At 40.1% G+C, this 27,166-nt stretch overlaps 2 protein-coding genes across 6 annotated transcripts in view; one reads left to right on the plus strand and one right to left on the minus strand.

The window, feature by feature from the left end:
* Positions 1–656, plus strand: part of FAM81B (family with sequence similarity 81 member B) — a 57,588-nt gene extending 56,932 nt beyond the window's left edge. The window contains exon 10 of the mRNA XM_061424416.1: positions 368–656. Coding sequence (XP_061280400.1) covers positions 368–501 — 134 coding nt within the window. The 3' untranslated portion in view covers positions 502–656. The remainder of the gene's footprint in view (positions 1–367) is intronic.
* A 19,707-nt stretch (positions 657–20,363) lies between these two features.
* SKIC3 (SKI3 subunit of superkiller complex) overlaps positions 20,364–27,166 on the minus strand; it is a 150,546-nt gene continuing 143,743 nt past the window's right edge. For all 5 annotated transcript variants that reach the window (XM_061424417.1, XM_061424421.1, XM_061424420.1 and 2 more), the window contains 3 exons: positions 25,329–25,459; positions 23,045–23,168; positions 20,364–21,391 (listed from right to left, as the gene is read on the minus strand). In XM_061424417.1, the coding sequence (XP_061280401.1) occupies positions 21,317–21,391; positions 23,045–23,168; positions 25,329–25,459 (330 nt within the window). In that variant the 3' untranslated portion in view covers positions 20,364–21,316. The remainder of the gene's footprint in view (positions 21,392–23,044; positions 23,169–25,328; positions 25,460–27,166) is intronic.

A 27,166-nucleotide genomic window follows, 5' to 3' on the forward strand; every position in this document is an offset into this window, starting at 1 on the left:
AGATCATCCAAATTTCTTGTCCAAATGAACAGAAAGAAAATATTTTCAATTTCTCTCTTGAAATATAGAATTATTTCATTATGCAGTCTATGGGGATGGAGGGGAAGGACTAGAATTGAAATTTCGCAATGAAGCCAGATACTAGTTGAAACACAGTTGCGAATACATTCTGATGACATTATAAGAAAAAGATTATTATACATTTTTAGACCATTTTTAGACTGGTCTTAATGGAATTTAATATGCTTTGAATTAAACAATGATCGATTGTGGCAGGACTGCTGACTAGTAACTTTTGTTAAAAAATTTTTTAAAGACCCAATGCTTTGTTTAGCTTCAATATACCTATTTTCATATCCTCTTCCAGGATTTAAATCAATTCATGACTCTCTCAACTCCCTCCAACGAATACAGAAAACAAAGATGGATTTAGAAAACTATAAAGTACAGAAAGACCTAAAGAAATTGCAGCGTAAGATAGCGGAACTCCAGGAATCATAAACTTTCCGGTCATCTTCTTTTTCATCAGCCCGTGGAGTGGTTTCCTGGGAGAAGTTGGGGAAAAAAATCTCTTTGAGATGTTTATTGCTTCTATCTCTTAACACCTTTCTAAGGTGATGAATGTACCAGAAAACCCAATAAAGCAGGGAATTTTATGATGTCTTGATTAATTTATTAGTGAAAAAAGGGAATTTCTTTCCATACATACCTTTATATTTTTATTTGTCCACAAATCTGCATGTTATTCCTATATGGTGAAATAGGTCTGGTGTAATATATTAAAGAATGGTGGAAACTGTGGAAAATTGGAGACAACTTACTTGTCTAAAAAGAATAGCAACTATGCAGTTCCAGTCCATTATTTACATGCATATAATCCATTATTGTCCAAAGTTTTATTTTCCAAAAAAACCAGAAATCTGGTTTTACATGAAACCATTTATAAGCATTAGCAACTAGTTCTTAAACTATGAGGGAAATGTCTCTAGGGCAGAGACAGCCAAGTGAACTGTCAGACTGCAACTTCTAATGCAGAGGTTTTAATTTTCTAACAGTCCCAATATTTATACCAAGTCTAACTTCTATGTATTTAAAATACTGATTCATCGTACTTAATATGTATCAGAATTATGCGCAAGGAAGAGTTAACCATCTAAAAGAATATAACAGTTTCCATGAAAAACATCCAACATAATTTTATCCTGGTGCTAAATTTAAAAGCACTGCAAAAATATGAATTAGTCTCCCATAAAATTAAACTATCTCTAACTTTTGTAGATATAAATGTTAAATAGAGAACCTGATATTGGGCAGGAAAATCAGGAAAAATAAAAACAAACTATTCATGTTTTGTACTATGTACAGAACTGCATACTCTTACATTATTGGGGAGTCTACAAATTGGTACAATAATTTAAAGGGTAATTTGGAAACATCTATTAACATTTTAAAGTGTATATAGCCTTTGATCCTGGAATTCTACTGCTGCTGCTACTGCTAAGTCACTTCAGTCGTGTTTGACTCTGTGCGACCCCATAGATGGCAGCCCACAAGGCTCCCCAGTCCCTGGGATTCTCCAGGCAAGAACACTGGAGTGGGTTGCCATTTCCTTCTCCAATGCATGAAAGTGAAAAGTGAAAGTGAAGTCACTCAGTCGTGTCAGACCCTTAGCGACCCCATGGACTGCAGCCTACCAGGCTCCTCCGCCCATGGGATTTTTCCAGGCAAGAGTACTGGAGTGGGGTGCCATTGCCTTCTCCAATTCTACTGCTAGATACTCATATTACAGGAGGAAAAAAACTTCCAAAATATGGAAAGATATATGAATAAGGATGCTCATTATAGCACTGTTTCTTATAGAAAAAATGAAAACTACCCAATCAAAAGGAACTGATTGACTAAATTAATATCACCACCAACAAAAAAAGTGCTATCTAGCCCTTAAAAAGAACACAGAAAGAAATCCAAGATACTTTGTTAGGTAAATAAAGCAAATTGCAAAGCTATATGAATGTGTCAAAAAAGTCTTAAAATAAGTTAATATACACATACAGTACACAAAAAAAGTAAGAATTTACAGCAGTCTAGCAGAATTATGAAAAATTTTGTCTTTTACACTGTGGTTATTAATGCTTCGTCTTTAAATAGCCCCTACAGTTTCATATAGATTTATAAATAAAATAACACAACATAGGCAATGAAAGACATATGACAAGATAAGATATGGGCCAGGTGATTCTAATAGAAAGCAGAGATGGTGGTTGTAGGAAAAGTTAAGTTAGAACTTCACACAGATTAAGAGCCAAGCCAGATCCACATTTTACTTTACACATTTAGCAGCAAAAACAATGACGACATACAGAAAATAGAAAAAAAAAAAAAAGTTGACACATTTTTTTCCTTGTAAGCAAAAATGCTCTAACTTGTAATTCAAATAACAGGGCAAGATCAAGCCAAAAGCTTTCCTAGAATGTGTCTTCTGTATTGGCGTTGACAGGGTAGAACCACATAGAACAGAATGTAATGCAATCAAGTAGGGATTCAAAGGATCCTCTGCTAGGATTCTTCACTGGGCACCCCAAGTTGGGGTGTTCAGAGATTTGCAGACACTAGATGGCCTGAAAACTATGCCTTATGAGAAGGTGAATCACATTTAGTAGGGCCCTGATACTGGGAAAGATTGAAGGCAGGAGGAGAAGGGGACGACAGAGAACGAGATGGTTGGATGGCATCATCGACTTGATGGACATGAGTTTGAGCAAGCTCTGGGAGTTGGTGATGAACACAGAAGCCTGGCGTGCTGCAGTCCATGGGGTTACAAAGAGTTGGACACGACTGAGCGACTGAACTGAACTGAAAGCCTATACAGCTTTAATTTGTTGTTGATGCCCTGTCCTGATGAGTAGGCTCAGTATTGGAGGAATATTCCTGAAAGCCATTGCTACCTCGGGATAGCAGCAACTTAACTCCAAACAGAAGTGACTGTGAACAACATACACATCACCCTCTGACCCCAACATATCCCCCCGTTCAGCTCTGTTCAGTTCAGTCACTCAGTTGTGTCTGACTCTTTGTGACCCCATGGACTGCAGCACACCAGGCCTCCCTGTCCATCACCAACTCCCAGAGCTTGCTCAAACTCATGTCCATTGAGTCAGTAATGCCATCCAACCATCTCATCCTCTGTTGTCCCCTTCTCCTCCCACCTTCAACCTTTCCCAGCATCAGGGTCTTTTCCAATGAGTCAGTTCTTCACGTCAGGTGACCAAAGTATTGGAGTTTCCGCTTCAGCATCAGTCCTTCCAATGAATATTCAGGACTGGTTCCTTTAGGATGTACTGGTTGGATCTCCTTGCAGTCCAAGGGACTTTCAAGAGTCTTCTCCAACCCCACACTTCAAAAGCATCCATTCTTCAGTGCTCAGCTTTCTTTATAGTTGAACTCTCACATCCATACATGACTACTGGAAAAACCATAGCTTTGACTAGATGGACCTTTGTTGGCAAAGTAATGTCTCTGCTTTTTAATATGCTGTCTAGGTTGATCATAACTTTTCTTCCAAGGAGCAAGTGCCTTTTAATTTCATGGCTGCAGTCACCATCTGCAGTGATTTTGGAGCCCCCAAAAATAGTCTCTCACTGTTTCCATTGTTTCCCCATCTATTTGCCATAAACTAATGGGACCAGATGCCATGATCTTAGTTTTCTGAATGTTGAGTTTTAATATATCCCCCACTCAACTTTATTTTAGCTGGTTCCGAAGATGTCCATGGCCACTCCAGGGGCATGTGGCATCAGCAGAAGTGGGAGTGGAAAGAGTGGTCTGAATCAATGGACTTATTGTAGTTAAAATGTGAATTTTACAAGAACGTAGTAAACACATTGGTAAAGCTCAGGTAAATGAGGGGCCCTGGAGCTCAAGAGTCAGCATTTCACAGTAGCTTCAACTCTGCTCTGGGAGCCAATGGAGCCCCGGGTTTCCCTCCTTCTGCATTATTTTGCCACAGGCCCCAAAAGATAATGAAAATGAATAATCCCCTTAAGAAGCACAATATAGGGCACTTTATTCTTTACCAAACACCAACTCTTAATCCTCTGGAAAATGTCAGACTTCTCTCCACAAATACAGGAGAATGTCTGAGTATGTTCAAAGCATTTTGCTTCCCTATAGAAAATGAAGGACAAATCCCGCACCTTATGTTATTCAAGTAACTTCCTTCTCAGCCCCACTATAAGGTGGATATACTCACACCTGAGTGCCAGGACAACAGTAAAGCTCAAGGTCAAAGAAACAGCATCCCCAGAGTGCTGTGGACACCATCAACTCTCTCCTCTTCTGCAGAAACTTACCAAACATCAGCTCACTTCTATGGTGTCACCAATAATACCAGCAAGAAGCATCCAAAACTAAGAAGGAGAACCTTGATCCATAATATATACGTGTTTACCTTATAAATGGAGTCTCCAAACTTTTGTGAGGGAGTACTTGTGTGCTAGTCACTGGGGATACAACACAGAACAAAATAAAAATGGACTCTGCCCTTAGGGAACTTAGAGTCTAGTGGAAAAGACCAACAGTCAAACCTGCAAATACTCGAGCAAAGAAGGGGTATGGTGGAAGCACACGGGAGAGGCATTGAGCATAAACATAGGGAACCAGACACAGGGGCCTACCAGAAGAAGGGAGATCTAAACGGAGACTCTAAAGTATAAACAGATGTTAGCCAAGGAAAACGGGCTTCATTGGTAGAGGTGGGGGTAAGGCAGAGTGAAAGCGAAAGTCGCTCAGGCGTGTCCGACTCTTTGCAAGCCCATTGACTATACAGTCCATGGAATTCTCCAGGCCAGAATCCTGGAGTGGGTAACCATTCCCTTCTCCAGGGGATCTTCCCAACCCAGGGATCGAACCCAGGTCTCCCGCATTGCAGGAGGATTCTTTAGCAGTTAAGCCACCAGGGAAGCGCAAGAATACTGGAGTGGGTAGCCTATCCCTTCTCCAGGGGATCTTCCTGACCCAGGAATCAAACTGGGGTCTCCTGCATTGCAGATGATTCTTTACCAGCTGGGCTACCAGGGAAGACTTAGGCAGAAGGTGCAGCCTAAGCAAAGGCCTGGAGGCCAAAAAATGCAGCCCAGGCCAGGAACTGAAGAAGTTCAACACAGTCAGAACCTAAAGTGTGGGTGGAGGTGGGGGAGGGCTGGGGAAGGCGAGCAGGAAAGAGAAAGTTGGAGAAGTTAGGGGAGTCGGGTGTCTGATCACAAAGGGCCATATAACTCAAGTTGAGGAACTTGGGCCTTATCTTTCAAAAAAAGTCCTTTGAAGGATTTTGCATAGCAGAGTGACATGATAAGATTTGCATTTTAGTGAAACCCCTCTGGCTGTAGAGTACAGACTATAGACATAGTGGGAGAAACAAATTTGGGTAAAAAGTAGGGAGATAGGACAGGAGAGTGACGATGCTAAGCTCAGCTTTAAATTGACTGATTTCTTGAAGATATGATGAGCTGCCCCAAGGGCTTCCCTGATAGCTCAGTTGGTAAAGAATCTTACCTGCAAAGCAGGAGACCCCAGTTCAATTCCTGGGTCGGGAAGATCTGCTGGAGAAGGGATAGGCTACCCACTCCAGTATTCTTGGGCTTCCCTTGTGGCTCAACTGGTAAGGCATCCACCTGCAATGCAGAAGACCTGAGTTTGATCCTTGGGTTGGGAAGATCCCCTGAAGACAGGAAAGCCTACCCACTCCAGGATTCCGGCCTGGAGAATTCCATGGACTGTACAGTCCATGGGGTCACAAAGAGTCGGACATGACTTTCACTTTCACTTGAGATATCCCAAAGGAGATGTCCAGTGGTCAGTGAAACGTAAGGACCTGGAGCTTGAAACAAAGAGCAGAACTGAGGAATTAGCACAGAAATGGTTAGTGAAGATATGAGTGAGGAAGGAAGAGATTGCCTAGTCTTGGGAGGGTGGGGTGGGCGTGGGAGACATGAAGATTATGTGAGAAATACAGACCAGGGAAGAACCCGAGAGCACCTAACATTTAAGGAAGAGGCAGAAGAGGAAGCTTGGTGAGTGTAGGGAGCCAGCAGTGAGGTAGGAGAGGAAGCATAATGGTCTGAGGGTTTCGATCTTCCCTGGGAGTTCCTGCTAGCAGATGGCGCCAACCATCAACTTGGGAGTTCTACCAGCAATGCTTCAGATCAGATCTCTCCTTGTCAATGACGTCCCTGTCCTTCGATGTAAATAGAAAGTTGGATGTATCACACAACTCAGTAGAGAAAGGTTATAAATGCTTTCCCGACTGCCCTTCCATATAAAATAAATGTGCTGCATCTTATCAGACGCAGGGTAGGGGGGTGGTGGTGGTGAATCCTCCCAGGTAGAGGAAGGATTATTGTCAGGAAAAAAACAAGAGGTTGTTTCGGCCCCTACGCAGCTCGGCATTTCCCTCTTCAGGAGAGTCACACACATTTGTGGTAAAGTTCTGCTGTTTAAGATCTTCCCTTTAGCATACAGTCGTGAAATTTTCTAACTCCATAGACTAAATTTCTGTAACCCCAGGTTCCTCGGTAGAGCTTTCTTATCTCCTTTTCAGATGATATTTATGAGATGTGAGGAAAAAATGATTGGTGTGCTCAGCAGGATGTCATAAACCAGGCCCTCCTTTACAATCCCCAGAGATGGAAACAGAAAACAAAACAAAATTCCAAACTCCTAATGCTGGGAAGTCTTGAGGGATCCTGGGCTCTGACACACCTGAGTTTAAAAGCAGGGCCACACGCACTGTATGTACAACTTTGGCTATGTTCTCTAACCTGGAGTCAGTTCACCCATCTTAACATGGGAACAATGCCACTAAGACTAAAAACAAGAAACTGAGCCGTTACCAGGTATCAGAGACGGTTCCAAGCACTTTACCTGGATGGACTCATTTAATCCTCCAAACAGATATGTGTTACTGAGGCACAGAGAGATAAAGCAATTTACGTTAAGTATGAAGTGCTAAGTATCAAGTGCTGCCAGTATGAAGTCGAGCCAGAATTTGAACTCATCAGTGCAGAGAATTTGCTCTTAAACATTCTGCTATATTGTTTCTCTAAATATGTGTCTGATCCATTGTAGATATTACACCTGATAAAGGTACTGATTAATAATGATAAACAGAGTTTTAGATCTTTATGGAAAAAAACAAGTTCCATAGTACTCTTTTATGCAACTCTAAATCGAACCGGTGTTGTTCAAAAAGGTCCCTGTACTGTGTATATTGCTTGTGTTCCGTCACATGTCAGACTCTTCTGTGGCCCCATGGGCAGTGGCCTGCCTGGCTCCTCTGTCCATGGGGTTTCCCAGGCAGGAATACTGGGGTGGGTTGCCATGCCCTCCTCCAGGAGATCTTCCTGACCCAGGGATCAAACTCGCATCTCCTGCATCACTGGTGGATTCTTTACCACTGAGCCACTGGTGAAACCCAGAGCCATACTCTTTGTATATTGGTTTGCAATAAACCAAGCAGTGGACCAAAGCAGTAATAAGTGCAAACTACAGATTTCTCCTGGAACAAAACTATACTGAGAAAGTTCCTCTACTTTAAAAGCACTTCTTGTTTCTGGGGACAGAGGTTAACAGCTACAGAAACATTTCGGACTCTGACTAGAGGCGGGTAAGGTGCTGGTACCAGTGAGCTGTGGAGCATATTTCCTCCAGAAGTTCTGGCCATCAAAAGCAAATCCAAGAGCTATAAATGCCAGGTCAAGTCATTAGTATCCAACTAACAGATGCTTCTCCAAAAAATGCTATGTACTGCATTCACAAGAGGGACGTTCAGGGTTGGGCTTCAAGTGCACGAGGCCTACAAGGAAGCATGGGAATGACCTACTGCTTCAGTCCAAAACCACGGAACCTACCTAGTCTTTATTCTTAAGTTCCATTGCTTAGCACTTAAAGGCTTTTACATATTCACAACAGCACAGTCTTCACAACATAAAAGTCCTCAAAAAGAACAAACACACACCCATGAGCCTTCATGGATACTTCTCTGTAAGGACTGGTTAACTAAGTCCTAAGGAGATCAAGGCTTTTCAAAGCCAAGGAGGTGCTAGGCACCTAAGACATAGGAGGGTCAAAAGAAAGTTGATGGGAGAGAGGTTAGAAAAGCCAAAGGGAAAGCCAAGGGCTGGCACCTGGGATGTTATCAAAGATAAACTGAAATAATTAGCTGACCATTGGCCTCAGTTTCTATCAAGTTCAAAATCTGGCAAGAGTGGAGTATCCCTTATCATTGCATAAGTTTGTTTGCCTGTGAAGCTTGAGAGAAAATAAATTTGCCAAGTTAGTCCTTTGGAAGAGGTCCCCTTCATCCTAAGGTTCTTCCTAGAATTCAGACAGTGGTAGCAGGTAAATGATAGCATCAAAATAGACTCTGGAAGGATAACTCAGTCAGTCACAAAGACACACACCTCCGCTTATTTACATATCTTTGTGATGACAGCAAATTATTTAAAAAATGTGACGATAATATTGGAAATGATCTTGGAAGCCAGATTCTGTTTGCTTAAGATTACAGACAACTTCAGAAGAGTGAATCACTTGTGCCCTCTCTGTAAAACAAGGTTAACATTTACTGTAAAAAAATTATGTGAGAATAAAATGAGGTGACTGTATAAAGTGCTTGGTACATAGTAGGCATTCTTTCCACCCCTGAAAGTAAGTCCCTGACAGCTTAGGCCCTTGTGGTAGAGACTACTACCCTATCGACATAAGAAGTTCCTCTGCTGAAGTCAATGGTACAGGACCAGGTCCTCTGCAGAGCTAGATCTTACTTGGGCTTTCTTAGACGCTACTTGACATGTATAAAACCTTATTGCTGCCGACATGTTTCTCAGTGTTCATAGCTATCCACCACTGCCTGAATTTGGGTTAAGTGAGTTAATAGGTTATTCTGAATAATAGTTCTTCGACAGAAAAGCCATCCAACCACATACAGAGCACTAGCTCTGAGGCAATATAGGGCTGACCTCAGGCAGTTTTGAAATATATGTGTTTCCACCTTATTAAAGCTGCTTTATGACAATATGCATTTGATTTCTCAGCAGTGATTTTCTCTTTAATCTTCTTTCTACACAAACTTCTGCTCCATCTGGCTTTTCTCATATGCCTAGAGACCCTTGTGTGTCAAACATAAGGGAAATCAACACTGCCAGGAAAGTACAAAAGCAAAAAAAAAAAAAAAAGAAATCCCACATAACTCACTCTGCCAACATATAACCTGCAATTGCCTTTTTTCCATACCACCTGACTTCTTTACAGGCTTATTTCCAAACTTTTTTTTTTTTTCAGTGTTACAGCTCCATTTTACTTAGAAGATAGCAGGAGAATCCAGGACTCCGAGAGAGAGAGAGAGAGAGAGAGAGAGAGAGAGAGCGCGCGCGTGTGCACGCGGGATAATTTCCAAACTTCTAAGAGCAGGAAATATTTTTAAAACTATTTAGGGCCTCCCTAGTGGTCTAGTGGTTAAGAGTCCACCTGCCAATGCAGGCTGCATGGGTTTGCCCCCTGGTGGGGAAGACCCCACGTGCTGCAGAGCAAACAAGCCCAGGTGCCACAACTACTGAGCCCACACGCAGCAACTACTGATGTCCTTACGCCGAGAGCCTCTGCTCCACAAGAGAAGACGCCACAAGGAGAAGGCCATGCACAGCAGCAAAGAGGAGCTGCCACTCCCGCAAATGCAGGAGCAAAGGCCCAGCACAGCCAAGTACAGATCAATAAAGAAAAAATAAACTATTTGTACACTATTTCCCCTTTCTTTTGAGCTATTAAATTGGACAAGACAATTAAGATTAAAACTTTTAAACCAGGTGTGGTGGTTTTCCAAAATAACTCCCGCTCTCCTGATACTAAACTCTGTGGTATTTTTTTTCCCCACAGAGATTAAGCAATGACCATATTTTATATGATCAAAGGGAAGGAAAGAGCATTAAACAGGCACAGTTGTAGGTACTCAAGTTATTTAAGCCATCTGGGAGTCAGATGGACAACATGCATATTCTACTTAATGGGGGTCCACTGGAGTACAGAATGAAGCAGGGAAAAGGCTAACAGAGTTTTGCCAAGAGAACACACTGGCCATAGCAAATACCCCATTCCAACAACAGAAGAGACAACTCTACACATGGACATCACGAGATGGTCAATACCAAAATAAGACTGATTATATTTTTTGCAGCCAAAGATGGAGAAGCTCTATACGGTCAGCAAAAACAGCACCAGGAGCTGACTGTGGTTCAGATCATGACCTTCTTATTGCAAAATTGAGACTTCAATTGAAGAAAGTAGGGAAAACCACTAGACCATTCAGGTATGGCCTAAATCAAATCCCTTATGATTATACAGTGGAAGTGACAAATAGATTCAAGGGATTAGATGTGATAGACAGAGTGCCTGAAGAACTAAGGATGGGGGTTCATGACATTGTACAGGAGGCAGTGGTCAAGACCATCCTCAAGAAAAAAAAAATGCAAAAAGGCAAAATGACTGTCTGAGGAGGCCTTACAAATAGTTGAGAAAAAGAGAGAAGCAAAAGGCAAAGGGGAAAAGGAAAGATAATCCATCTGAATGCAGAGTTGCAAAGAACAGCAAGGAGAGATAGGAAAGCCTTCCTCAGTGATCAATGCAAAAAATAGAGGAAAACAATAGAATGGGAAAGACTAGGGATCTCTTCAAGAAAATTACAGATAGCAAGTGAACATTTCATGCAAAGATGGGCACAATAAAGGACAGAAATGGTATGGACTTAATAGAAGCAGAAGATGTTAAGAACAGGTGGCAAGAATACACAGAACTATACAAAAAAAGATCTTAATGACCCAGATAACTTGATGGCTTAAAACTCAACATTCAAGAAACAAAGATCATGGCATCTGGTCCCATTACTTCATGGCAAATAGCTGGGGAAACAATGGAAACAGTGACAGACTTCATTTTCTTGGACTCCAAATTCACTGCACATAGTAACTGTGGCCATGAAATTAGAAGAAGCTTGCTCCTTGGAAGAAAAGCTATGACCAACCTATATAGCATATTAAAAAGCAGAGATATTTCTTTGCTGACAAAGGTCTTTCTAGTCAAAGCTATGGTTTTTCCAGTAGTCATGTATGGATGTTGAGAGCTGAGCACCAAAAAATTGATGCTTTTGAACTGTGGTGTTGTAAAAGACTCTTGAGAGTCCCTTGGACTGCAAGGATATCCAACCAGTCCATTTCCTAAAGGAAATCAGTCCTGAATATTCATTGGAAGGACTGATGCTGAAGCTGAAACTCCAATATTTTGGCCACCTGATGCGAAGAACTGACTCATTGGAAAAGACTCTGATGCTGGGAAGGATTGAAGGCAGGAAGAGAAAGGGACGAGAGAGGATGAGATGGTTGGATGGCATCACCGACTTGATGGACATGAGTTTGAGCAAGCTCTGGGGGTTGGTGATGGACAGGGAAGCCTGGTGTGCTGCAGTCCATGGGGTCACTAACAGTCGGACATAACTGACTGAGCGACTTAACTGAACTGAACCACGATGGTGTGATCACTCACCTAGAGCCAGACATCCTAGAATGTGAAGTCAAGTGGGCCTTAGGAAGCATTACTGTGAACAAAGCTAGTAGAGGTGATGGAATTCCAGCTGAGTTACTCCAAATCCTCAAAGATGATGCTGTTGATGTGCTGCACTCAATATGACAGCAAATTTGGAAAACTCAGCAGTGGCTACAGGACTAGAAAAGGTCAGTTTTCATTCCAATCCCTAAGAAAGGCAATGCCAAAGAATGTTCAAACTACTGCACAATTGCACTCATTTCACATGCTAGTAAAGTAATGCTGAAAATTCTGCAAGAGAGGCTTCGACAGTATGTGAACCATGAAATTCCAGATGTTCAAGCTGGATTTAGAAAAGGCAGAGGAACCAGAGATCAAATTGCCAACATCCGCTGGATCATGGAAAAAGCAAGAGAGTTCCAGAAAAGTATCTATTTTTGCTTTGTTGACTACACTAAAGCCTTTGACAGTGTGGATCACAACAAACTGTGGAAAATTCTTCAACAGATGGGAATACCAGATTACCTTACTTGCCTCCTGAGAAATCTTTATGCAGGTCAAGAAGCAACATTAGAACCAAACATGGAACAATGGACTGGTTCCAAATTGGGAAAGGAATACATCAAGGCTGTATATTGTCACCCTACTTATTTAACTTATATGTAGAGTACATCATGTGAAATGCCAGGCTGGATGAAGCACAACCTGGAATCAAGATTGAGGGGAGAAATATCAATAACCTCAGATATGCAGATGACACCACCCTTATGGCCAAAAGCAAAGAGGAACTAAAGAGCCTCTTGATGAAAGTGAGAGAGTGAAAAAGCTGGCTTAAAACTCAACATTCAAAAAATGAAGATCATGGCATCTGGTCTCATCAATTCATGGCAAATAGATGGGGAGACAATGGAAATAGTGATAGACTATTTTCTTGGGCTCCAAAACCACTGAAGATGGTGACTACAGCCATGAAATTAAAAGATGCTTGCTCTTTCAAAGAAAAGTTATGACCAACCTAGAAGGCATATTAAAAAGCAGAGACATTACGTTGTCAATAAAGGTCCATCTAGTCAAGGCTACGGTTTTTCCAATAGTCATGTATGGATGTGAGAGCTGGACTATAAAGAAAGCTGAGCACCGAAGAATTGATGCTTTTGAACTGTGGTGTTGGAGAAGACTCTTGAGAGTCCCTTGGACTGCAAAGATATCCAACCAGTCCATCCTAAAGGAAATCAGTCCTGAATTTTCATTGGAAGGACTGATTCTGAAGCTGAAACTCCAATACTTTGGCCACCTGACATGAAGAACCAACCCATTAGAAAAGACCCTGATGCTGGGGAAGACTGAAGGCAGGAAGAGAACAGGATGACAGAGCACGAGATGGTTGGATGGCATCGACTCAATGGACATGAGTTTGAGCAGGCTCCAGGAGTTGGTGATAAGACAGGGAAACCTGGCCCATGGGGTGGCAAAGAGTTGGACATGACTGAGGGACTGAACAACAGAGAGGAATAAAGTATAGCCTTTTTCGCCTGCACACACAATTCCATTCAAGTATTTATAGAGACTGGCTTCTATTAAGTCACTTTCAAAGTAAAGGTCTACTCGTGTACCTAGAACTGATGAGCCACGTTCCTACAGTGAGGATCTTTGAAAAGGGCTTCTACCCTAAGAAGGTTTGTAAGCAATGGTGAAGAGGGTTGGGGGGAGGGGCAGCAGGGCTGCTCGCTGAAAACCAGAGTTGCTGCTTTGCTTGTGCTGCATTAGTCAGTTTACATCAGTGTTTTGCTTTAGGTCACTTTGGACTTGGAAAACTTGGGTAGCCTTAGAATAATGGAATGCTTCCATTAGAAATCTAGCTCAAGGCCCTGATTTCACACATTCACATTAAAAATTACAAGGTCAGGGACTTCCTTGGTGGTCCAGTGGTTAAGGCTCCACAGTTCCAGTGCAGGGGGTGTGGGGTCGATCCTTGGATCAGGGAACTAAGATCCCACATGCCAAATGATGTGGCCAAAAATAGAAATAAAATATCACTTATTGCTTAAAAAAAAAAAAAAACTAAAAGGTACAACTCAAGTTTTTACAACACATGATCAGCCAAAAGTATTTCACTCCTCAAGGTCTGAAAGTAGAATATATAAAGCATTGTCTCAGACTTTCACCTTAAAAATAACAACAACAAAAACTATCACATGAAATGAATAAGACTGGGTTAGGAAGTTCTGTAGATCTTTTTGGTGCTGAACTATGACATAAGCCTTATAGGTTGTAAAACAGTTGGAACTAATGTACAGAACACCACAGTTCAAAAGCATCAATTCTTCGGCACTCAGCCTTCTTCACAGTCCAACTCTCACATCCATACATGACCACAGGAAAAACCATAGCCTTGACTAGACGGACCTTTGTTGGCAGTGATGTCTCTGCTTTTGAATATGCTTGAGAGTCCCTTGGACTGCAAGGAGATCCAACCAGTCCATTCTGAAGATCAGCCCTGGGATTTCTTTGGAAGGAATGATGCTGAAGCTGAAACTCCAGTACTTTGGCCACCTCATGCGAAGAGTTGACTCATTGGAAAAGACTCTGATGCTGGGAGGGATTGGGGGTAGGAGGAGAAGGGGACAACAGAGGATGAGATGGCTGGATGGCATCACTGACTCGATGGACGTGAGTCTGAGTGAACTCCGGGAATTGGTGATGGACAGGGAGGCCTGGCGTGCTGCGATTCATGGGGTCTCAAAGAGTCAGACACGACTGAGCGACTGAACTGAACTGAATGTACAGAACTATTTTTTTTATACTTTATTTGCTGCTAAATTCTGTGAAGTTTCAATTATCGAAAATAAACTCACACAAATATGAGATGTAATGATTGAGATTGCAAGGTAATATGTAATGTAGTGTTTGTAAAATACTCATATCAACTGGTGGTGTTTTGATTTACATAATATGTTAAAATGACTTCATTTTAACCACCACTGATATAGATTAATAATCTAGTTTCAGATTTAAAGACTGATGGGAAAACGGCACATGCATACTTTTGCAGGTTTTAGGAGTTTGCTGTTTTAAAAAGAGTAACTTAACTTTCGGGGTTTTTAGGAAATGGGTTTTCTCATAGTCCATTGCTGGCAATTGGCAGTTCTAGTAACACCGCACAGAGCATTAACTGCACACCTTAGTAACAGTGAGGTGAGTAACTCTGGATAAGGTTTTAGAGAAATTAAAAAAAGATATACTTATCCAGGCACATAAGAAATTGAGTGAAAATACACAAAATACATCATTATGCTCTGAAACTGTAAGACGCTTTCCTCATGGTATTGTACAGATAGCAATAGTAAGAACAGCAGCCCAAAGGTAAGGATTCTAATTACCATTATTTAGTACATAGTCCATGAGGTCGCTAAGAGTCGGACAGGACTGAGCGACTTCACTTTCACTTTTCACTTTCATGCATTGGAGAAGGCAATGGCAACCCACTGCAGTGTTCTTGCCTGGAGAATCCCAGGGACGGGGAGCCTGGTGGGCTGCTGTCTATGGGGTCGCACAGAGTCGACACGACTGAAGCGACTTAGCAGCAGCAGCAGCAGGCACATCCCCATTCAACACTGAAACTGAGTTTGAAATATATCACTTAGGTTTTGTGAGTATAATCCAGTGCAGTTTCTTTTAAAGAGAATTGAGAAGTATAATATGTAATCAGCTAAGTCGGTGATACTGTGTTGTAAGTAGACTGTTGAGAATAGTCCAGATATTTATTACAGAAATAAACAGCCACATATTCCTAAGAGCCAGGTACTTTTCACAGTAACCATTTTTAATAACTCATTATCTTGTATCTGATGACCACCCCCCTCCCCCACCCTTTTTGGCAACAATTTAGAGGATGATCCTCAACTGTAGTGATCTGGTGAAATTCAGATTCAAAGGTACGAGTATTCATTTTAACAGCTATCACAGTGAGCAATGTACTGATTTTCTATTGCTGCCCTAACAAACTACCACAAACTTGGCAGCTGAAAAATATAAATTTATTATCTTACAGTTCTGTAAGTCAGAAGTCCATCATGGGTCTCACCAGGCTACGATCAAAGTATTAGCCGGGCCGCATTCCTTTCGGGAACTCGGCAGGAGAGCGTGTCCTGCCTTCTCCAGTTCCTGGAGGCTGCCCTTATAGGGGCCCCTTCTTCCATCTTCACAGCCGCCAACACTGAATCTCTCTGACCTCCCGCTGGCATGTCCCTCTGACAGGCTCTCTACTTTTAAGAACTCTTATGAGTAAACTGGATTCACCCAGATAATCTAGGATACTCCCCCCATCTCAAGGTCCAAAACCTTAAGTCACATCTGCAACGTATTCACAAATTTCAGGGGTTGGGACACAGACATCTTAGGGGGCCATTATTCTGCTACCACAAACAGAAATAATAATAAGATAAGCATTTTTTTCATTACCTCTCTTCTCTCCAGAATAAATATAACTTAAGTATTTTTGTCATAGAGATTATATATAAGGAAAGTATGTGGTAAATCATGAAGCCCAAATGAACCTGTGTACTGATTCAAACTCATGCAAGATCATGACATACAAATTATTTCAACAGTCCGGTGATACTGTATGTAATCCAACACCTTTTTTTCAGTGGACACTCCAGTTTCAATGATCCCTCTCCTGGCATCATTTCCCTTCACTAAAATAAATAGGTATTTCAATTCTAAGCTTAAAATACAAGAAAAAAATTTTAACTATTTCATAACACTGTTAAGAGATTCTAAATTTCTTCACAACACTGTGAAATTTAAAAATAGCATTTATAAAAAAAAAACTAAGAGTTGTATAAGGGTATTTGTTCAGGTAATCAGAATTTTAAATAAATACTGTTATTCAAAAAGTTCCTAATCCTCCAAAGAGAGGAAAAACCCATTATTATATAGTATGTGGACAGCTAGACACTGTAAGTGGTCTTTAGGTCCAACAGACCTAAGTGATTACATTTTCTAAACCAGAAGTTCTGTGTATAGCATAAATAAAGGTATTTTCTGATTTTTTACTTTCGTTGCTGTTGCCCAGTCACTCAGTTGTGTCTGACTCTTTGCGACCCCATGGACTGCAGCACACCAGGCCTCCCTGTCCTTCACCATCTCCCAGTTAGCTCAAACTCATGTCCACCGAGTCAGTGATGCCATCCAACTGTCTCATTCTGTCATCCCCTTCTCCTCCTGCCTTCAATCTTTCCCAGCATCAGGGTCTTTTCTAATGAAACAGCTCTTTACACCAGGTGGCTAAGATACTGGAGCTTCAGCTTCAGCACCAGTCCTTCCAACAAATATTTAGGACTGATTTCCTTTAGGATAGACTGGTTGGAGTCTTCAACACAACAGTTTGAAAGCATCAATTCTTTGGTGCTCAGCCTTCCTTATGGACTTTCTAGTTTATCTGTATAAAAAGTACCAGGTGGCTTGGTAGTAAAGAACCCACTTGCCAATGCAGGGGACACAGGAGACACGGGTTTGATCCCTGGGTCGGGAAGATCCAGTTGAGAAGAGAATGGCTATCCACTTAGTATTCTTGCCTGGAAAACTCCATAGACAGAGGAGCCTGGCAGGCTACAGTCCGTGGGGTCACAAAGAGTTGGACACGACTGAGCAGACTGAGCACACATGCAAAATAAACACATATCACTTAAACATGAAATGACCACTCTACCTGTATCTGATAATCTTTCTAAAGTAAAAAAAAAAAAAAAAAACAAAGGCAAAACAAAAAACCTCTCCTGCAAATTGAAGGTCAGTTTATAATCAGCGGCTGAATGCTATGTCTTATAACAAACAGTTTGGGAGTCTGAGAAGTTTTCTATCCAATAAAACTAAAGTGGGAAAAAGGAAGACCTGTCCAGAGACAAGGGTCAACTTTGTCAAAACAAAGTTTCCACATTTTTTAATGCACAAAAATTAAAATGAATCTGCAAGACACACTGATTCATAAATAAAATATGCTTCATTTTTGTGTTCCTATAAAATTTCCCTGAAGCAAGTAACTAATTTTCTGTGGAGAAATCAAATATGTGTTATCTTTTCATATTTGTATATGACTTAATACTAAATATTTATTTACCTAACTTAAAGTTTCATACCAGTTTAAATAACCACATTAATTCCTGTAATATACAACATGAGTATTTTTGACCAATCCTGATTTGTGTAGAGTGTCAGGTTAAATGAAGCTTGCCAACTCATTTTGTAAAGTGAAAAAGGAGCAGAGTAATTTAAAACTAAGGTTGTTTTTTTAATCAACTAAGGTTGTGTGTTTTTAACACAAGGGGCACTTTAAGAACTATGACAAGTGATTCCAAACAGACTGTGCTCCAAAAGTTTACTCATAAGCTAAAGTGACTTAACAACCAGAAATGACTATTAGATGCCAAGCTAGCCTATATGCATCTAATCAATATTTAATAATTATTAATCAAGTTGACTAATAATTGTTAATAATAGCAAATGGTAGGTAAGAATTCACAGAAAATGCACTCTACTTCTCAGAGATAAAAATAATTTAACACTTAATATGAATGCTAAATATTGATACGTCAGGAAATAATTTTAATGTACTCTAATTAAACTTACATATAAACTCTGAAAATTCAGCCACTTCTTAGAATCAGGTAACACTGATTCAACTCATAGTTTCTCTGCTTTAAGTATGCTGTTTAGTATCACTCTTCTTTACCAACTTGGATTAAATAATTATGTTTAAAACACTTCACACAGGTCTGGCATAAAGTCAGTTCTATAAATTATATGGTTAGGAATGATTTGAGGCTCACAGTAACTGAGGAGCAATTTGAAGAGAAGGCAACAAATAGGATGAATATACAGCTATGCAAAGAGAGAGAGAGAATTACCTGAGATAGTATTAACTAGAGTACTTTCTTATTTTCTAAAAAATCTGAGCTTGAAGTTCCTGGAGGCCAGAACTAGGTAATGGAGTCAAAAGGTTACTCCCTGATTACAGGCTTGGAACAAAAGTCAGCCAAGTCCACAGTGTCGGTGAAAGTGACCTTGTGAAGCAGTACCAGCCCAGAAATCAAGTGGAGAACAAGAACTGACTCGTAAACAGTGTTGCGATGAACACTGGGGTACACGTGTCTCTTTCAATTCTGGTTTCCTCAGTGTGTATGCCCAGCAGTGGGATTGCTGAGTTGTACGGCAGTTCTATTTCAAGCTTTTTAAGGAATCTCCACACTGTTCTCCATAGTGGCTGTACTAGTTTGCATTCCCACCAACAGTGTAAGAGGGTTCCCTTTTCTCTGTACCCTCTCCAGCATTTATTGTTTGTAGATTTTTTTAGCAGCCATTCTGACCGGCATGAGATGGTACCTCATTGTGGTTTTGATTTGCATTTCTCTGATAATGAGTAATGTTGAGCATCTTTTCATGTGTTAGCCATCCGCATGTATGTATGTGTCTGTATGTCACACTGTTTACAATAGCCAGGACATGGAAGCCACCTAGATGTCCATCAGCAGACGAATGGATAAGAAAGCTGTGATACATATACACAATGGAATATGACTCAGCTATTCAAAGAACGCATTTGAATCAGTTCTAATGAGGTGGATGAAACTGGAGCCTATTTTACAGAGTGAAGTAAGTCAGGAAAAAAAAAAAAAACCAATACAGTATATTAACGTATATATTTGGAATTTGGAAAGATGGTAACGATGACCCTATATGCAAGACAGCACAAGAGACAAAGATTTAAAGAACAGACTTTTGGACTCTGTGGGAGAAGACAAGGGTGGAATGATTTGGGAGAATAGCACTGAATCATGTATATTATCATATGTGAAACAGATTGCCAGTCTAGGTTCGATGCATGAGACAGGGTGCTCAGGGCTGGTGCACTGGGATGACTCTGAGGGATGGGATGGGGAGGGAGATGGGAGGGGAGTTCGGGATGAGGGACACATGTACACCCATGGCTGACTCATGTCAACGTATGGCAAAAACCACTACAATACTGTAAAATAATTAGCCTCCAAAAAAAAAAAAAAAAAAAGAACTGACTCATAAACGTGTAAGCAGACGGATGAGTCCACTGTGGGGGTGAAGGCTAACACGCCCTTGAGGAAGCAGGAGGGTGTGGGCATGGGGCTGTGTGGGCAGCCTCTTTAGCACAGCCTTGCCAGGTCTAAGGACCAGGCTGTTAAAAGCACAAATCGGTTTGACAGCTGTGAGGACAGGAAGACATGGGCAGAGAATGGCAAGTGCTTGGTCTTATGAAAGAAAGAAGTAAAGGGCAGGGTCATCATTGCATTAATCCAGTGGTTCACGAGGGTCAATGGCCCAAGATTAGAATTTCTTAGGCATGCCTTTAAAATGCAGAGTCCTAGCCCCCATCGTTAAAGATTCAGATTGAATAGGTCTCAATGATGATAATATTCAGCCAAATATAGGCATTCAAAAGATTAACCTGTGGAATAAAATTTAATTACAGGATATTATCAATTTGCACTATCTCACAAAGTAACACTGTGAAGCTGATGGTTCAGAAAAGCTACATATATAAATTATACCACCCATTTTCACACAATAATTTATGTAAATAGATCAAACACTTTAAAACCAAAGATCCAAAGCAAGTGACATACAGCTTCTTCAAACTAACATAAACGGCTTTTTGAAAAACTAAAATAGGAAACTATACTTTCAAATCTTCAAATTTGAAATTCTGAAATTATATCTAAATTGATACTATAAAGAAAACAAGACACCATTTTTGTTTTTATTTAAGAAAAGTTCATCTTTTTAGCATAAATGAAGGAATTGCATGATCAGTTAAATATTGTCAGCATTATTTTTGAAAAATGTTCACGCACTTTTTCAATGCAGCCTTACATTTGAGTGTTTTGAATTCTATAAACATATCCAGTAGCAGTCTGTGTTGTGCTTGGTCGCTCAGTCATGTCCGACTCTTTGCAGCCCCATGGAGGGCGGCCCACCAAGCTCCTCTGTCTATGGGGATTCTCCAGGCAAGAATACTGGAGTGGGCTGCCATGCCCTCCTCTAGGGGATCTTGCCAACCCAGGGATCAAACCCAGGTCTCCCACATTGCAGGCGGATTCTTTACTGTCTGAACAACCAAGGAAGCCCAATTAGCAGTCTAGGACTCACCTAACATTTACATTATACTTCTTCAACAGAACCCAAGATGAACCACTAATAAAACAGATTATAAGATTATTTGGATATTGGATGAATTGGTCTGCTGAACTCTAGAATTCACAGAAGGAATTTAAACTTTTAATTTGTTTTTTAACAAATAAAATTCTGCACTGTGCTAATCTCATTTTGCATATAATTTAGCAAATGGCTATTAAGGCTTTATTGTAAGGGATTAGAAAAAAAAGCCCTATTGTGCACCATGCAAGATACAGAAAATAATGATTCGCAAATAACTAACGAATAACTAAGGGAATCATGGTTTTTCCTTTCATTATAGACTTCTCAAAATCAAAAAATGTTTTCAAACTTAAGTTATATTAAGAGTTTATGGAAAATCACATCCCTAGCTTAAGAACTTAAAGGTCTTTCCATTTTAAAAAGGAATGGATGATTATAACTATAGCTTTTTAAAATGTTGCTTTGGGGAAAAGTCTTGATTCTTTGTTTCATTCTTTCTAATAGCTTTTTCTTTGCCTGCTTACTATAAAATAAAGCACTGTTATTCTGAGGACAACTTCTGATTCAGTTCCAATGCTCTTGTATCTCCATGAGTTTTGGCATTGTTTACCAGCACCTGTGGGAAATCACAGACAGGAACATCAGTATTCTCTTTATTAACAATACCTATATCTAGATTCTTAGAAATGAAGTAAGCCATAGGGCAGTTGGCAACATCAAACTACACAACAAGAACTGACTCTGTGCAACCTTTCAGTCATTTTTGCTGAAATGAATTTCAAAGCTAACATCACATAAGCACTATTTATTCAAATACTCAATAGTAGAGATGTCAACATTCTGATTGTTACCACTGACAGTGGCGCATGAAGTTAAAGGTTTTGATTGGAGGCTTTTTTTACAACACTGTCACCTCTAAACCCATACCCCAAAGACCATTTTATGCACAGGGCTGTCCAAATGACACTGCTCTCCTTTAAAACCACAGCTTAAGATCAAGCCTTGAGGTTCTAAGTTCCATTAAGAACCTTTCCATAATTTTCACCAATTCCACAAACTAGAAGCTTTGATTTCTGTTGCTCATTCGATTACTAACACATTTTTTGGTTGGTCATTTTCAAACACTGAGAAGGTCTCTGAGCTGTTGCTCTATTAGCAAGCTAACAAGTTAGCCTGCCACAGTTTCACAAATATTGCCAGAAGATACGGGACATGTGGGTCAGAGGCAAATATCTTCATCATTCAGGGTGCAGCAAACAACATGAGTATCATTATATCTGCATCCATTCCCCTCACCCTGTAAGTCTCACAGGGTGATGTGGATGGGTGCACATGGCTTCCCCACACACAGTGAGCTGCATGACAAGAGGGGAACCCTGAGCCTAGGAGACTTGACTCTTATAATTGGCAGTAAACATGCCTACTCTGTGCTCTAGGGAGACATTTATCTCTTCTCCCAACGCTGTGGGTGTTAAAAAAAAAAGCTTCTCATTAGTTTTCATTGTTTTTAAAACTGTTGGCTGAAGTTGTAAGAATTTAGACCCAATACATGTCTTACATACTCTTTTTAAAAAGAATCCACACACACCTTAAACACCTGCCCCTTAAACAGCATGTGGATTGGGGATGAAGACCCTCTATATGCTCAAAAATTCACATACAACTTATAGTCAGCCACCTGTGTAGGCCCTTGGTATCCGTAAATTCAACTAATCAAGGATCATGGAGCACTGTAGTAATTACTACTGAAAAAAATTTGAGTGTAAGGGGAACCACACCGTTTAAATATGCATTCAAGAGTCAACTGTATAGGTTTACATATTTAGAAACCAGAGCCATCCCATGACACCCGGAGCAGAAACTGTCATGTGCATTTTATAGCAAGGACAACAAGAAGCAAACTGTTCCAAAGATAATATGAACATCCCATTAACTTCTGCTACTTCCAAACCTCTCTATTGGCTCCTCTGCACTGGTTATAAGAAATATTACAACCAAACCCAGAACCTTCGTCTATCTTTTCTTATGCTACACGTTAAATCAGGGGTTCTCAACTAGCGGTGATGACACCTGAGGTATTATTTGGCAATGTCTAGGACATTTTCAGCTGCTGTAAGCTGGGTGGAGGACACTGCTACCGGCATCCAGTGGTCAGGGATGCTGGTTAGGCAACCTAGCCACTGGATGCAAAGCCCAGGACAAAGCAACACTCAGCCCTCATACAACAAAGGTCCACGATGAAATACTTTTAATAAAATCAGGGTCTTACATCAATGAGCTCGTAGTCATTTTTGGCATGTAAGTGTCTCAGAAGGTACCAACGTGCTGTTGAAACAATAGATTTGGGATATCCAGGCTGATACACAACTCTCTCCAAAAGTCGTCGTGTCTCTCTAGGAAAAAGATACTCACTTTTAGTCCAAAGCATATAAACTAAGATGCGTCATCTACTAGTCTCACACACACATATTATCTTTCTCATTCTTCTGCAGATGATGTGCTGATTACTTCATAAATTTTTTATACATGTAACAAAAAGGGTAATAATAATGGCTAACATTTATGAAGTATTTATTATGTGCTATGCAGTAGTATGCCAAATGTTTTACACATATGGTCACACTTAACATTTACAACCTTGTAAGGTTGGTTGCTGCTATTACTCTCATTTTGCAGACAAATAAAGCCCTTTCCAAAAAAATTGGGAAAATGACTCGTTTTATGAGCACTTCTGACTGCTCTATTTCTAATCCTTCTTGAAACCAGGCAGAAAATAAATGATACAAAGATAATATACACTGGAACAATTAGAAATATTTAACATCTACAATAGAGGCTAAGTGTAGAATATCAGACTTTTAGCATATGCTTTTATGTATTAAACCTGTATAGTATGTGAACTTATGTAGTAACAGGCTGATTTAGAGTTGTGTTCTAATTTCTTCTTCCAATTTTACTAATATTTATGACTCCAAAGACTTCTATATGAGTAGAAATAACACAAATTGTGTTAACTTCAGAACTGCTGAATAAGAAGATTTTGTAAGTAGCAACTGGTTAGAAGGAGGAGCTAAAGAACTTGTTCTTGATCATGGTATCTCCCCTGCCAGGTAAGTATTCATTTTGATATCTGGCAAAACTAATACAATTATGTAAAGTTTAAAAATAAAATAAAATTAAAAAAAAAAAAGAACTTGTTCTTAAGATGTGTTTACATAGGAATCAATAGTAAAGCAGTATGTTTATTTGAGCTGAATTTGGCTGCTGCTCACAGAGATTACAGGGGGTTGGGGGTTAAGGCTCTCTAAGTCAGGAGATCCAACCAGTCCATCCTAAAGGAAATCAGTCCTGAATATTCATTTGTAGGACTGATGCTGAAGCTGAAATTCCAATACTCTGGCCACCTGTGTGAACAACTGACTCATTTGAAAAGACCCTGATTCTGGGAAAGATTGAAGGCAGAAGAAGGGGATGACAGAGGACAAGATGGTTGGGTGGCATCACCAATTCAATGGACGTGAGTCTGAGTGAACTCCAGGAGATGGCGATGGACAGGGAGGCCTGGCGTGCTACAGTCCATGCAGTCACAAAGAGCTGGACATGACTAAGCAACTGAACTGAACTGAACTGAAGTGATGTGTACTGAGCTTCAGGAGAAAGAGTTCATTAGGAACTTCAAATTATAGCCTAAAACATTTCTTGGTAAAATCAGTCATATAAAAAAATGGCAAAATAAATGTATAACAGAAATGAAGATGGCACTGCTAATTAGTCATAGGTCTTTAACTCTTCCTTCACTCCTATTTCGTGGTGTTGATGTGACCTTTGCCACATATTTGTGTGTTAAGCTCTATGTCTACAATACCTAATTCTGTTCCAGTAATATATGCTCCTAAACTACTGTTTTACTTATGCTTTGTATTATGCGTGATATCCATTAGACTAGATATTATTCTCAGAATTTCAAAATATTCTTGCCTGTTTTTTCATCCATATAACGCTTAAGTGATTTTCTTCAAATTTATTTCTGACCTCATCCCCGCCTTCCAAAGATAAGATTTTGGAAGCTAAAATTTCTACATTTAATTCTGTGAAGCTTCTGGATTTTCTAGGTATTAAAAACCACATTGTTTATAATGTCTCTGCCTTTTCAATATTTATTACTTTTTCATAGCTTATTGTGCTCTGCAAGAACTTATGTCAATCTAGCTTTGAACTTGAGCCTTTTGGATTTTGCCTGTTACTAGAATCCACATTTATACTGTTATCTCATCCTAAAACACTTAAGACCAAAAATACCAAGGCCTTCTTCACTTGAAAGGCTATCATGCACATCTCTCATATTCTAAATCTGTGTACCAAACTACTTTTTAAAAAAAATTGTAAGACTTTATTTTCTTCCTTATTGGGTTACTAGAATCAGCCTTTCCAACGTAGAAATATATATATGAATAACATCAAAGTTTGTTAAATTCACTCTAAACTTTTGTTTCCCAGAAGGAATAAAAGTGAAGAAACATTTTAAGAAAAAAATGAACAAAGACTCTTTATACCTTGCTCCCATTTTGCGTTTGAATTGTAACAAAGCTTGTAAAAGGACAGCCAGCGGACAAAAGCAAAGTTTCAGGGCCTCAGCTGTAGCCTCTTGAACCAAGGATGGCCAGTGATCATTGGAAACATTAGCCTATAAAAGTAAACACAAATATTAAATCATTGCGCTCATTTAACATGCTGGGAAGGTAATGCTCCAAATCCTTCAAGCTAGGCTTCAGCAGTACATCCAGAACTTCCAGATGTAAAAGCTTGGTTTAGAAAAGGCCAGTGATCAAACAGCCACCATCCGCTGGATCACAGAGAAAGCAAGGGAATTCCAGAAAAACATCAACTTCTGCTTCACTGACTACAGTTTTTGACTGGGTGGATCACAACAAACTATGGGAAATTCTTAAAGAGATGGGAATACTAGACCACCTTACCTGCCTCCTGAGAAACCTGTATGCAGGTCAAGAAGCATCAGTTACAACTGGACATGCAGCAATGGACTGGTTCAAAATTGGGAAAGGAGTACATCAAGGCTTGTATATTGTCACCCTGCTTATTAACTTATATGCAGAGTACATTATGCGAAATCCCAGGCTGGATGAGTCACAAACTAGAATCAAAATTGACAGGAGAAATATCAATAACCTCAGATATGCAGATGACACGACCCTTATGGTAGAAAGCAAAGAGGAACTAAACAGCCTCTTTATGAAGGTGAAAGAGGAGAGTGAAAAAGCTGGCTTAAAACTCAACATTCAAAAAACTAAGATCATAGCATCCAGTCCCATCATCTCAAGGCAAACAGATGGGGTAAAAGTGGATACAGGGACAGATTTTATTTTCTCGGGCTCCAAAATCCCTGTGGATGGTGACTGCAGTTATGACATTCAAAGACACTTGCTCCTTGAAAAGAAAGCTATCACAAACCTAGACAGCATATTAAAAAGCAGAGACATTACTTTGCCAACAAAGGTCCGTATAGTCACAATTATAGTTTTCCCAGTAGTCATGTATGGATGTGAGGGCCAGACCATAAAGAAGGCTAAGTTCCAAAGAATGGATGCTTTCAAATTGTGGGGCTGGAGAAGACTCTTGAGAGACCCTTGGACAGCAAGGAGATCAAATCAGTCAATCCTAAAGGAAATCAACCCTGGATAGTCATTGGAAGGCCTGATGCTGAAGCTCCAATATTTTGGCCACCTGATGCGAAGAGCTGACTTACTGGAAAAGACCCTGATGCTGGGAAAGACTGAGGACAGGAGAAGAATGGGGCAACAGAGGATGATAAGGTTGGATGGCATCACCAACTCAATGGACATGAGTTTGAGCAAACTCCGGGAGGTAACGAAGGACAGGGATGCGTGGCGTCTCAAAGAGTTACACGTGACTTAGAGACTAAACATTAAATCATTAGACATTTGACATGTTTACTTTAAAAATACAATCATCTCTTACTTGTTGAGTGTCCAAGTTGCCATTTAATGCTATAGGGGGTGAAATTCTACAAAATTACTAAGAACTGATTCCTGACCTTAGGGAACTACAAAACAAGGCTGACAGGGATTAAGGAAAGATTCAAAAAGGAGATACCATTTTTAAAACACTAAAATACTTGCTAAAAGAAAAAACACTATTCTATGGGTGAATGAAATCTATCCATTACTAAGCTCCTGGTCTACCAAATACATACAACTTAATTCTTTACCTGGTAATGATAAAGTTCCACATTTCAAAAATTATCTAAGGAGAGAAGAAAGCCAAAAGTGAAATACGTTAACAAAATCCCAATATAGGAAAAAAGTGCAAAGCCAGTTAGAGATAAATAAGTCTGAAAGAGATGGGAATACCA

This window comes from Bos javanicus, chromosome 7 (genome assembly GCF_032452875.1).
Source record: "Bos javanicus breed banteng chromosome 7, ARS-OSU_banteng_1.0, whole genome shotgun sequence".
Lineage (NCBI taxonomy): Eukaryota > Metazoa > Chordata > Mammalia > Artiodactyla > Bovidae > Bos > Bos javanicus.